The sequence below is a fragment of the Streptopelia decaocto genome (genome assembly GCF_964273445.1).
Source record: "Streptopelia decaocto genome assembly, chromosome: 5".
NCBI lineage: Eukaryota > Metazoa > Chordata > Aves > Columbiformes > Columbidae > Streptopelia > Streptopelia decaocto.
Genome location: NC_138659.1, coordinates 46896314 through 46909129, shown reverse-complemented (window position 1 = coordinate 46909129; position 12816 = coordinate 46896314). Strand labels below are relative to the sequence as shown.

Below are 12816 nucleotides of genomic sequence, written 5' to 3'. Positions count from 1 at the left end.
CACTGAGGCTTTCCTGAGCTGCAGAACTGGAAAAGAAATATTTTCCTAAAGCATTGCTGAAGGAGTATTATCTGGTTAGTGCTTTATCACTAGCTGTTCAGCTGCATTCAGTTAATCCTCATTTCTGTTAACTTTTAACTTGTGTCTTCTGTTTTGTGTCTGACACAAGGGTAATTTTTTTCTACCGAAGCTGTAATGTAGTATGGCTGGGAAGTGGGGGAGTAGCAATCTGATCAGGTTGAAAGTAATCATCTATTAGTTTATCCAAAGCTTTTTTTTTTAAGGGAGTGTTACACATCTGTGGTATGAGTGATTGAGTGATTGATACAGTTTTGTACCCAACAGAAAATAGTCTATATAAACCTGAGATGTCCTTGCTAGTATGAACAGAATTATGCTCCTGTCTCAAGAAGCAACTTCTTAAGCTTTATATTTTTGCATATTTGGACTCAGCTTTTCTCACATGTATTGTGTTCTTTGGAGTCAGATGAAGACTGCTGAAAACATGGGTGGTCTCCATCAGTTTGCAATTATGGCTGCCTTTGCTAATGGGTGAGAAACAACTGTCTTCAAGGGGAGTGGGCAAAATTAATTTGATGCTCCACTCTGGCCTTTGCTTAAGACAGAGTTGAGCTTTTCTTAGCATTCCTGAAGCTGTCCATGGTCCTGCATCAGGCGACACACCCAAAAATGTCCCACAGCTGGGCTTTGCTGGATCAGCAAGTCATAGCACGGTGCTCGGTCCTACAGATGTGCGCTAGCCCCGATATAAACTGAAATATGTGCATATTTATTGGATTATTGTTCATTAATATCAGGCATGCTGCCAACAGTTCAATAATTTCTTGATCAAACTAAAAGTTTTAAAAAGAAAATAAAGCTTTCTAATTGTATCACTGTATGTTTTCAGTATTCTTATATAGGAGGCTTACGTTCCATAGCACAAGAAACCGGTTTAAGTATTCCCAGTTCCCTGTGAAGCAGTAATTTGTTGCTAATTCCTAGTCAGATAACAGTTATCTTGCCTGTGATGCAGGTCCCCAAAAGTATGTTTGCTTTTTTCTTGCACAAGAGCCACAGATTGCCCAAGGAGGGTGTTTTGTTGGGGCTCCCCGAGGGAAGAAATGCTGTCTGTACGGTTCCAGGAAGCAATAAGCACCTTCATGAAAATAACTCAAGTCCCCATCCTTAATCCCTGCCTATCCTTTTTTATCTGATGGACTCAGCGAGGGCTGGGAGATCACAGTGCAGCTGAAAACGAAAGGCAGTTAACAAGATGTGAGCAGTCAATGGATAAAACAATAGGTGAAACCCTTCACGTTGTCCAGTGCCCAGGTGTCCTTCCCATGCACAGGTAGCCATGTGGATCGTGGTGAGTTTGTTCTGCTGCTTCATGCTCGGAGGGCTGCCATGGGCGGGTGGCTCGTGCCCATCGCAGTGCAGCTGCGCCTTCCACAGCCTCAGCGAGGGGACAAAAGCCAGGTATGCCAATGGTCTCCCGGGGGGTTGCCGCTCTTCCTCTGAGCATCAGGGATTTTATGTCTTCTCTTCTGTAAGAATGCTTGGAGGAGAAAATACCATGTCCAGATTCGTGTCCATTATTTTTCCAGTTGCTTTGTGCTCTAGCTTTATTTGCAGAGGATTAGCTTCTGAAAACACAGTAAGCTGATTTCAGAGAAAGCATTTGGGCATCTCCTCTGTGAGAACAGAAGCGACATAATTACTGCTGCTGCAATGGCAAAAAGGGAATAAAATTTAAACTTTTTTCTTTTTGAACCTTTATGCTGTAAATGCTAGTTTTAAAAGGCTTTATTCTGCTCTACTGGTTTATTTCTAAAGTGTAACTAGATTTGGTTTATGTTGTGGTACAAAAACTGCAATTCCATTTACTTAAAGAATCCTTCAGTTGGAGATTTTAGGCAAAGTAATAGACTCTGGATGAGAATGAACCAAAAAGAAAAAGGTCATAATAATAAAAAAAATAAGATAATTCTCAGACTGGAAACTTTCCATTAAAGAAGACCAGACCAGAAGGACACCCATTTTTTAATGCAATGCCATTGTACAAACATTTCTCTGGAGGACTGAATTTAAAAGTCTTTCTGAAGGTTAATTACAAACTAATGATCCGACTTAATGAAATACAGGCTACATTTTTTATAAGGTGTGATCCACAGTAGAAGGTCTTTTGTGATAAAGTATTTGCAAAATCCTTTTGAAGAAATTTTTTCTAGACAAGACTACAATACTGAAATGAAAGGCTGTCCCCTATATTTTGAATCCCCATGAAATACAGCTACTTTCTTATATTTTTTATGGTACTATAGAGTTAATATCAGAAACTTCCCCAGTAAGAAGCGTGGTAGAGACACAAATAGTCTACAATTGTTAAAAGGGAGTGCAATAGCAGGCGAGCCAATTATTGCTCCATAAATGTCACAGTTCCCAGGGGAACTTCCTCTCAGTGACTCTAAAAAGCTGTAGTGTGTTTTGGTAAGATAATAAAGCAAATATCCATTAGTCCCTTAAGGAGCATAATGTCACCTCTTTTTCCTGCATTATGATTCATATTTCTAACTAGTAGAAAGAGATTATCCCATAGATTAAATGGTTAGTGCTCACTGACATAGTTTAGGGACACTGTGAGGAACATACTGTTTTACTGCCATAGTGTCTCTGTTACCAAACATTTTGTGTCATGCCTGTGCATACAAAAAAAGGTTTTATTGAAAGAGAATTTCTGGATTTTTCTTAATGATAGATTTTTTTTCTTCCTAAAAATCTCGACTTTCAGCTGAGTGTGGGTAGCATTGAATGCCACAATAAAAGTTCTGGGTTAGAGTAATGTACTATGCTTTGATTGTAAATCAACAATTTAACTGTAGGCTCAAATAACATTTAACTCCAGGAAACTTGCATAAGCAGTACAGTGATATTATTTGTTTTCGTTGATAGCAGAAGAATAAGTGCTTTCAGCCAAAGTCAATCTGGTTTGGGCAGCTTTGTAGTATTCTATTTATCAGCCAGGCAGTATGGTAAGAAAATGTTATTTGACTGATCACATTATATTTCTTGCGGTATCTTGTTTAGCATGTGGTATGGGACATACCTATGTAACCTGTTACCTTTTGCAAGGTGGTTTTGTGTTTTGTTAAGAATTTGTCTTTCCTTGCTGATAGGCAAATTAAAGTGCAGTCTGAGAGATCTATTGTCTCACTCCATTCCTCATGGCTATCTATAATCCCACATCTTGGCAAAGTTGAAGTCACAGCTTCTTGTATGAAGGCTGCGAAAATGCAGCATAGGGTTTTCATGATTTGATCTCTAAAAATTAGAAATGGGAAGGAATGATAAGACATGTAAATATGCCTGTCTTTTAATATAGCATTTTCCAAAATGTTAATTTTCTGCACTTTCATAACTGTACATGCCTGCAGTGCGGTGACTGCTACCATTTGTACTCACCTTTCCAACTATTTCATAGTAAAGCAGAGCTTGCTGTAGTATATTTCCAGTGAGTTGTTATCTGACTTTCTTATCCTCATTTCACAAACCAAAGATCCTGTGCTGTATTTAATCTATATTACTTCCTGCCATCCCACGCTTCAATAAGGCTTCTTTTTGTATGTATTTTATTGTTCAGTTATGGATCCTTTTGTTTTAACATGCACTAGAATCCTCTGTTATCCATGAATGTTGTCACTGCTGTCTATCATAAATACTCTAAAAAAATTGAAGAAAAAAAAAGAAGCAGAAATGCTATATGGGCCAGACTCAGACTCAGACTCATACCACTCCAGGAGAGGCACAACACTATAGTTTCTACAGTCGGAGAGTACATATGAATTACTGCAAGTTGATGTACTTGTGGCGATGATATAGAGATCAGTAGCAAGGAAGAAATGACAAGAAGAAAGCTTGTGAAAAAAAGAAAGGCAGATAAAAATCTTGCTTTAAAATAAAGTTTCAAAACCTTTTCAAAATATAAGAAAGTCATGCCTGTGTTTGTGTTCCCCCACCAGGACAGTGCTGTGTAATGACCCAGAGATGACCCTCACTCCTGTGAACATCCCTGTAGATACATCCAAGCTTCGGATAGAAAAGACAGCCATCCGCAGAGTGCCAGGAGAGGCTTTCCATGCGCTCCACAACCTGGAATACCTCTGGATGCCCTATAACTCCCTGGCCAGCCTCAGCGGGATCACCTTCAAGGGCCTCCGTCGCTTGCAGGAGCTAAGGCTGGATGGGAATGACTTAATATCATTCCCCTGGGAAACCCTGGCAGACATGCCACAGCTAAGGCTTCTGGATTTACACAACAATGAACTTACCTCAATCCCTCCAGATGCTGCACGTTATATCAAGAATATCACATACCTGGACCTGTCTAGCAACAAGCTAATGACTCTTCCTCAGGCTCTTATTGCCACCTGGGCCAGCCTCCAGACTGTTCCTTACTTCCCCAATGATAACTCCAAGATCATCCTAGGTAAGAGAGGTGCCTGTCATTTCACAGGGGGCACAAATGACAAGAGCTCCACATCTTATTGCAGAAATTTCACCCACTCTGGTTACCATAGCAAGTATACTGCTAATTCAATACCCCATATAAAGTATCCAAATTCATTTATGTATTAACAAACTCACCTCAGGCTGCCAGCCCCTGGCTTATTACACCATAAAATTAATCCCTCACTTTTTAAGCCTTGTGACACAAAACTGATGATTTTGGCTCAAACCCTTTTTATTTATTGACACTGCCATTTTTGACAGAAATATAAATATGATTAGAGTGCTACATTGTTCATGTGCTGTTTTCTAATAACAGTTACTATGGTATTGATCCATTTTAAGCAGCATTAAGTAAAAGATATTTATTATGTCCCAATTAAAGAGGAATAAAGCTGCCACTGAGCATAACATCTGGGTCAGGACTAACAGTTTTCCCAGTGTGTGTCTCTTTCCAGAGCCTTGTTTATCTGTTCACACAGAATTAAACCCTAGTTCCCCCAAAGCCACTAAGACAGTGTTACCTTCAAGAGCAGGTATAAAGTTACAAGAATCCACTTTTTGGTGACAATTCTGAGCTCCTCATAAGTGTGGCCTCCAGGCAATTGTCTGGTTTTGTGTCAGAGGGCATATTACAGATGACTGTCTTGAATTCTCTGAGTTGCACTATCCCCAGATGAGGTTTTGAGCACATTTACTAGTTCAAGGGATTACTACTCAGCCTTTTAGTCATCGAGCACTGATTCAAATCCACAGCAAGTCAATGATGGTTCAGAGTTGTTGCCATCTGCTGTCTTCACTTGCTATGAGCTGACCCAGCTCCTGCTTGATCTGCAGGCTGTGTGCATCTGCGTGTGCTGCCTCTAGAGCCATGGATGTGAGTTCAGACACTTGCTGATAATCTCACCAGAGACACTGCACGTTTTCTCTCACTCTGGGAAGTACTTGTTACTCTTTGTTATTTGGATAAATTTGGGGAATTAAAGTTTTTAAAACCAGATTGCAGTGGAAAGAGATACAACAGCTTAAAAATATTAAAATTTCTACCTACAAAGCTTTTAGTGTCCTTGGCAGATGTTGTTTAAGGTTTCATTAGCATCAGGAAAAGAGCAGATGTTTCATCATCTTTTTTTTGCCAGATGTGGTATCAAGTTCTTTAAGCCAAAGCTGGCTGTTGGGATTGCTGGTTTAATTTGTGGCATGACAAGACACTGCCTAGATCATACTCTTTTCTTTATTCATTTTTTTAGAGTCAAGTTACATATAAAAATGTTATTCCATCCAGTATAGATTAGGAGAGTATTTTGACAAGAAGAACATATCATGCCTTGACGCTCGTAACCAACCTGAGTGTTTACATAGCCAGCTGTGCACAGGCTGTTTGTACCAGGATCCTAAAAAAATCATGTAGGCAGATGAGTAAAATACTAAGATTAATGTGGTAATGTATAGACACTCCATGTTCTAAGTCCTATTCTGCTGACACCGATAGGGACCGGGTATATGAAACGCAGGTCCCTCACAAGAGCAGAATGGGAGAACACAGCTGCATGTTTCTGTTTCACTCTGCCCATGTCTGTTTCTCATGGAGGCATAAAAAAAATCCTTGAATAATGAAGAGTCAGCCCTCTCCCTTCCTTTGTCTACAGTGCATCATTGTGACTCTTCTTCAGAGCTCTTGCGTTTAGACTACTTCAAGAAGTCTTCCAGCGGTAGCTTGTTGACTGATAGTGTCCAGGCTACAAGCTTTTGCACATGAGGATTCTCCATGTGAGCCCACAGGACTGTGCTGTGCAGGGCATCAAAGGGCTCAGTGGGGATTTGGGGGTGCCACAGCATCAAATGGAGCTGGGGCACCTGCTAAGGGAATCTGGAACAAGTTGTTATCTAGTGCATGGAATCAGAAGTAAGCATCTAGCAAAAATGCCATAAAACAACTGACCTCAGGGTGGGCAGCTGTCATTTCCTCCTGCCAGCAATCAAGGGAGTATTAGTACTTCAGTTTCAGGCAGTTGCCAGCCCTGAGCCATGTCCTTGGGCTGCCTGCAGAAAAGAGGTGAAGCCCCCTTGGAGGGAGCAGGGCTCACTCCTGTGGCAGGCAGGAGGCCTGGGACATTGTGCTCCTGGCTTGGGTTTCATATCCATGTCTGGGGTTAGTTAGATGGTATAAATATCCCCCGTGCCAATTCTGCTAGGTAAAGTCATCAGAGACCATAAACTGTCCGTAGGACTGGTGAATGTGAATATTTGTAAGCAGGTTGACACAGATTCCATCAGAACACAGCAACTTCTGTTCCTGCATTGCTCTAGTACTGATTTTGCTTTTTCAGTACCATCTTCACAGGTCTATTCTTAATAATGTCTCATTTTTTTCAGAATTTCAGTTCAATAAACCCACACTGAAATAGCAGAAAAAAGAAATAGAGAAACGTTCTGGGACTCTGAAACAGGAGTGTATTCTTCAATATATCCCCTTCTACGTGTATATTCTTAATATAGTTATTGTCTATTTGTGTTCTTTTTCTATACCATGACAATCTGCTTCTTCAATCTACTCCTTAAAACAGTTCTTTTGTTTTATCAAATGTGAATTATGGACTGGAATAGGCCTCTTACAGTCAAGTAGGATCACCTATACCTATTGCAGGCCTGACAGTTGGCATGATAATCTGTCTAATATTTTAATAATCTCCTGTAGGGAGAATTTCCTAGCCTAAGGAAGAGACTCCATGGTTTCTTCATATGAAAAAAAATCCACACTCCAAAACAAATAAACCATGAATAATGTTGGTTTGGATTTAAAGAATAATGATTTCAAGGCCAGATTTTTAGATCCATTAGCAAGCCACATTTTTTCCATTATAGTAAACATGGGATCCTTCAGTCTCAGCCAACAGCATCAGGAGGCTGTCAGGGCAACCCCCACTTTCCCACATATCCTGCGTATGCACAGACAGTCCTTACCAGGGCAGATTAGGAGCCTATCACAGTTTGTTCTGCTGAAAAATAGAAACAAAAGGTGCTGTTGGAGTGACCTAGTACTCTGTTTGATTTTGACAGGCTTGCAAGACAATCCTTGGGTATGTGACTGCAGTCTGTATGAAATGGTCCATTTCCTAAATTTCCAGTCTCCTAACATAGCGTTCATTGAGCCCAGGCTGAAATGCTTCACCCCCCGGAGCCTTGCAGGAGTCTCCTTCAGCCAAGTCGAGCTAAGGAAGTGTCAAAGCCCCGTTGTACATACATCCGTGGCCAAAGTAAAGACCATCCTGGGCAGCACTGTGCTACTACGATGTGGGACAACAGGGATGCCCATTCCTGAGCTCAGCTGGAGAAGGGCTGATGGTGCTCAACTAAATGGCACAGGTGGGTTTGGTTTAAGCTTTTCATGTACACATGGACTGGGTGAGGGAGACCTACATCTTTATTTTCTACAGGCTGTTCAGCAAATGGAAACTTATATTGACAACTGATCCTTCCCACTGACAAAAGACCACCAAAAAGAAAGTGATAAAAAATTAAGATACTATAATTCACAATAGTATTGTGTATAATTCATTATTGCATTATGGTTTTCTGTCGACTATAAAGTTATGTATATGTTGATGTAAATGTCATCAGATAAATGTATACAACATCATGTGTAAAAAGTTTGATGTGCTTTGTTTCGTAACAATTGTGGTAGTGATGAGACAAGTCAAGTGGTTTTCTGCGAGTCTGTTGGAGCTGAAGAAATGAAATATATCCAGCTGTAGCAAGAGGCTGCTTTGTGTTAGTTGTTTAGTTATTAAGTCACTTAAAAGGCTTCCCACTGAATTGTTTTATGGGTCTTTGAGACTAATGGTGAGCTGCTCTTAATCCATTCATAAAGATCTCTGGCAGAGAGATCTGTTATGAATTCAACTGGGGTTCAAATGTACTGTAACAAAGAAAGAAAAGGTTGCAAACATGCAACATTAGTGATATATTAAAAGATTAAAAGGCCACTAAACTTCAGTGACAGTGCTTCCAATAAATGGTTCATATCCAATGGACTGACAAGGTTTCTTGGGAAAATGCTCCATGGGAGAAACACTGACTGTGTCCGTTTTCTGTGCTCGCCCCTCTTGTAAGGGAAACCTTCAACCAACCACTGATTTTGTGATCAACCATCATGTTTTCATTTCAATTTGCAGGAATATCTGGACTTAAAATTGCAATGTTGGTCCTTTAACGTGTGGGGAATTTAGGGAAGAAACCTTTGCTGTACTCAAGGCAGTCGTCCTTAGCTTTTTGCCCAAGAGGTTTTAGATCAAGATCTGAACCTTCATCCCTCCAACCTCCCCTGAATGCTTCCATCTCCTAGGCCTGGCTCTGACTGTCACAGAGTGTCTAAACTCGCTAATGATGGGGTCTGCTTTTCAAAGTGTTACTGGGCTCCTCGGTGCACAGAAACAGGGGAGAGAGCATTTTTCTTACACAGCAGTAGAACCACTTGTAATAAATATAATTTTGGGGATCTTCACAAGTCATTGCTGTGTTGTGCACAATGTGCAGGATGTAGCAGAGCTGCTCTTCATAATTATTATGTCCATCCGTTGCGCTGTGAACATTCCTACATTTGAAAGAGAGCCCCCCCCAAAAAAAAAGAAAAGCAACAAAAACCAAACAGGATGCTTTCCTGAAAGCATATGTTGAGTTTGCTTTGAGCTACAACTGAGAATGATGTGTTTTGTGCCCCATTAAATAAAATTTTAACACCTTTCAATAAAAAGTTGGCTGAAAATATACATTATTTCTCAGCAATGGCAGCTTCTGTGCCAATGTTATAATATGTCTGAAATGTTGGTGTTCTGAATAGAAAGGAGTGAGCAACAGCCCACAGTCTGTATGTATGGGGAAGTACTGTAGGGTGATTGGTAACTTTATGTTTTTTAATATACCCATTCAGTAAATACTTAAACTGAAAAAGTAACTTCTTCTGGCATTGTATTACACTACCATTGGAACATGCCCTGGTTGCCAAGGCTGGATGCTGACCCCATGAGGGCTTGGGAGAAGTTTGTATCCTGTCTTACCTTTGCCTTTCAGACATCTCCCTGGTTTACCTTTCAATGGGAAAGATAGTATGTGCTCATCCCAAGGAGGCTGGTTAAATAATGAAGAAGGTATTTTACCCTCCTGCATGATCCCAGCTCCTTTTTTTTTTTTTCCTGCATGAATAGAAAAAGGAAAATAAAGCTAATTTTAGCCTCCTTGTAGACCAAGAGAGAAAATCAGCACTCAGCTGTGTACATATCATTCAGTGGTAAATGATCAGACTTTTGTGTGTTTGACCTAATATAAAAACTGCATTAATTTAGGAGTAAAAGGGATATTATTTTTCAGCTGTTTTTTCTGCATACCCTCTAAACTAGTCCATATAAAATTTTTAGAAGACCTCCCGCTGTTTGTAGTTTCTGTGAGTGAGAGAAGTGCATCTAACGTTCAACTAGGTTGTGTTACCACTCACTCCTTCCACTCTTTTAAGTATTGTACCTACATAAGAGCTTTTAAGCTTTTTTTTCTGTTTTTAATGGAAGAACCTTTCCTGCTCTGTTTTCAAACTGTACATCAGTTGGGAGAAAATAGCATCAGTGCTTCACATATATTTGGTCTGAAGCAGTGTAAATCCCAACATAACCTAATTTTAGTGTTCATGTCCCTTTTTCTTGGATTTACTTTGATTTGGTAATGTTCTTGGTGGCAAAAATAATTACAATTCTACTGTATCAAGCAGACATTTGGTTGATTTAATCTTAACATTTTACAAACATGTTATTAATTCTATTGATTATTGCCTATATATTTTACATTTTTACTTCCTTGCAGTTCACCAAGAGATTTCAAGTGATGGGATGAGCTGGTCTATTCTGGGCCTGCCTGTAGTCTCTTATCTCGATTCTGGAGAGTACATCTGTAAAGCAAAGAATTTTCTGGGGGCAACAGAGGCATTCATCTCTCTCATCATCACAGACTCAGAAAGCACGGATGACCCCAACTCTAATGCCAAAAGCACATGGAGCGGGAAGGCAAGCGGGATGGAGGCAGCTGCCTACAATGACAAACTGGTGGCGAGATACGTTATCACCACCTCCACCGTGCCTACCCTGGGGGCTGGAGTGGGTACCGGAGAGGGCCTCCTTCCAGACATGGCACAAGATAGCAACCCCAGAAACCTGCTGGTGAGCCCACCTACAGGTCAGGAGGAGCCGGAGCGAATAGTGAGGTCTGTCAGGGTGATAGGAGACACTGACCAGAGTATCACCCTGGCCTGGAAGGCACCTCTGGCAAAGAACACAACAGTGTTCAGTGTCCTCTACGCCATCTTTGGAGAGAGAGACATGCGACGAATCAATGTAGAGCCAGGGAAGACCAAGGTCACTATTTATGGGCTGCTGCCAAAGACCAAATATATCATGTGTGTCTGTGTGAAAGGGCTGATCCCCAGGAAGGAACAATGCATCATATTTTCCACAGATGAAGTTGCCAGTGCGGGAGGGACCCAGAAGCTCATCAATGTGGTTGTCATCAGTGTGGCATGTGTCATTGCTGTTCCTCTGACACTGGTGGTCTGCTGTGGAGCATTGAAAAGACGCTGCAAAAAATGCTTTGTGCGGAAACCCAAGGAAATTCAGGAGTCCTATGTCACCTTTGAAAGCCTGTCTCCTGGGGCCAAGGCAAAAGGTGTGGAAGGAGAATACTTGAGTAGACATACCCCTGATGAGTCAAACAGGCTGCTGTCTGCCCGATCCAGTGTGGACTCAGAAGCAATACCAAAGATAGAGGGGCAACCTAATGAATACTTCTGCTGATAGCAACTAGGCTGATTGTTAACTCACTAGGAGGAAGCATGTGGCTGTATATATGACTCCCTGCTTCAGCACTGCAGGCCACCTTGTCAATGCTTCTGTCTGTGACATGTTCTGGAGGAGGCTGCAAGAGGGCAGATGGTGCCCAAGCTTCACAGAAACAAGTTGCTCTTCCCACTTTGGGTTTGCTGTTTTGTACCCAGTCAAAAGCTGTGATAATGGCCTCGTTCTCCTGGACCACTTCTATTTTTGTAAAATGAAGCGTGCACACTGAGTGTGAGGACGTTAAGCAACATTTCTGAGTGCGCTTTACTTGGTGTTGTTTAGTACCTTCTGCAATATGCTAAGTATTTTATTCTCAGCTCTGTTGATGTTCTTCTGGTTGACAAACAGGGGAGTGTTTAGTAATTTGAGTATAAATATCTATGAAGGTGAAGACTGGGAGTCTCACCACTTTTTACATCCCCCATGTTTGCATGAAACATACAGCTTGATGCTTAATAGATCACTAAACACAGATGTACAGCAACCCTTTCTAGTATGTCAAACATAATAACAGCTCTATGCTCTGAATTTAGATAAATGCACAAAGGAGATAGAAATCAAGAGACAAAACCCAATCCACTCCTAAGAATACATAATAAAGAGCATTTTTTTATTGCATTTTGGCCCTAAACACTATTCTTAAGATTTTATTGGACAACAGTACTGCACAGGTCTTGTAGGATCTTGTAGGATCAGGCCTAGCTGGCATTTTCTAGTTGTACTGTAATTTGTACAGTGTGTTTTATAGCAGCTGTGCTAGTTAAAATCACAGGATAGCCGACTCTGCAAATTGTGTGTGACTCTGTAATGCTTTGTAATCATACTGAAAAACAGTTCTGTGAAAATTTTCCAGACCAGCCCTGGCATTGATGCCAGCTGTACTGACAAAACTGATGGTGAAGACCAGAGGGCTCAGCCAGACAGTTGTGATTTGGTCATGAAAATACCTTGCATCATGCCGAGCAGGGGTATGGGATGCAGTGGTAGATTGCTGGCTAGCCATACATCAGCCATACTTCTACCATGGCAGCAGTGGTGGCAGAGGCCCAGTGCGGACTTTGCTGTTTCAAACATTTTACAAGTTCAAGAACCCTGAAAAAAACTGTCTACTATTCTTCTAAATGTACTTTCATAGGCAGGGTGAGCTAATAAGTTATTTAAGTCTTGCAGCTTCACTGGAGTTTGGATCTGTGTGCTTATCACAAAGCACTTCCCAGCTGTATAATTTTCCACTCTAGTTCCTCATGTACTAATACTGTATATAAAGTTTTTCTCTGTGTAATAATTATTCTTCATAAAGAAAATTATATATGTTATGCCAAAAGTTGAACGGGAGGGGTCTGGCCAAGTTGAAAAGATAACTGATAAAGCTTTCTGAATTTTCTTGAAACGTATATTTGTAAATTTATTGGAAGGATCTCCACTCATGTTC

The 12816-nt window shown here is 40.8% G+C and overlaps 2 protein-coding genes across 2 annotated transcripts in view; both read left to right on the top strand.

Moving 5' to 3' along the window:
* Positions 1 to 12816, top strand: part of NCOA4 (nuclear receptor coactivator 4) — a 397571-nt gene that overhangs the window by 304765 nt on the left and 79990 nt on the right. The gene's annotated exons all lie outside the window — the stretch shown is intronic.
* LRIT1 (leucine rich repeat, Ig-like and transmembrane domains 1) lies at positions 1361 to 11602 on the top strand (the record flags this gene model as incomplete). The annotated part of the gene is made up of 4 exons (XM_082053866.1): positions 1361 to 1482; positions 4023 to 4489; positions 7570 to 7875; positions 10360 to 11602. The coding sequence occupies 4 exons, from the start codon at positions 1361 to 1363 to the stop codon at positions 11340 to 11342; spliced, it is 1878 nt and encodes a 625-aa protein (XP_081909992.1). The 3' UTR covers positions 11343 to 11602.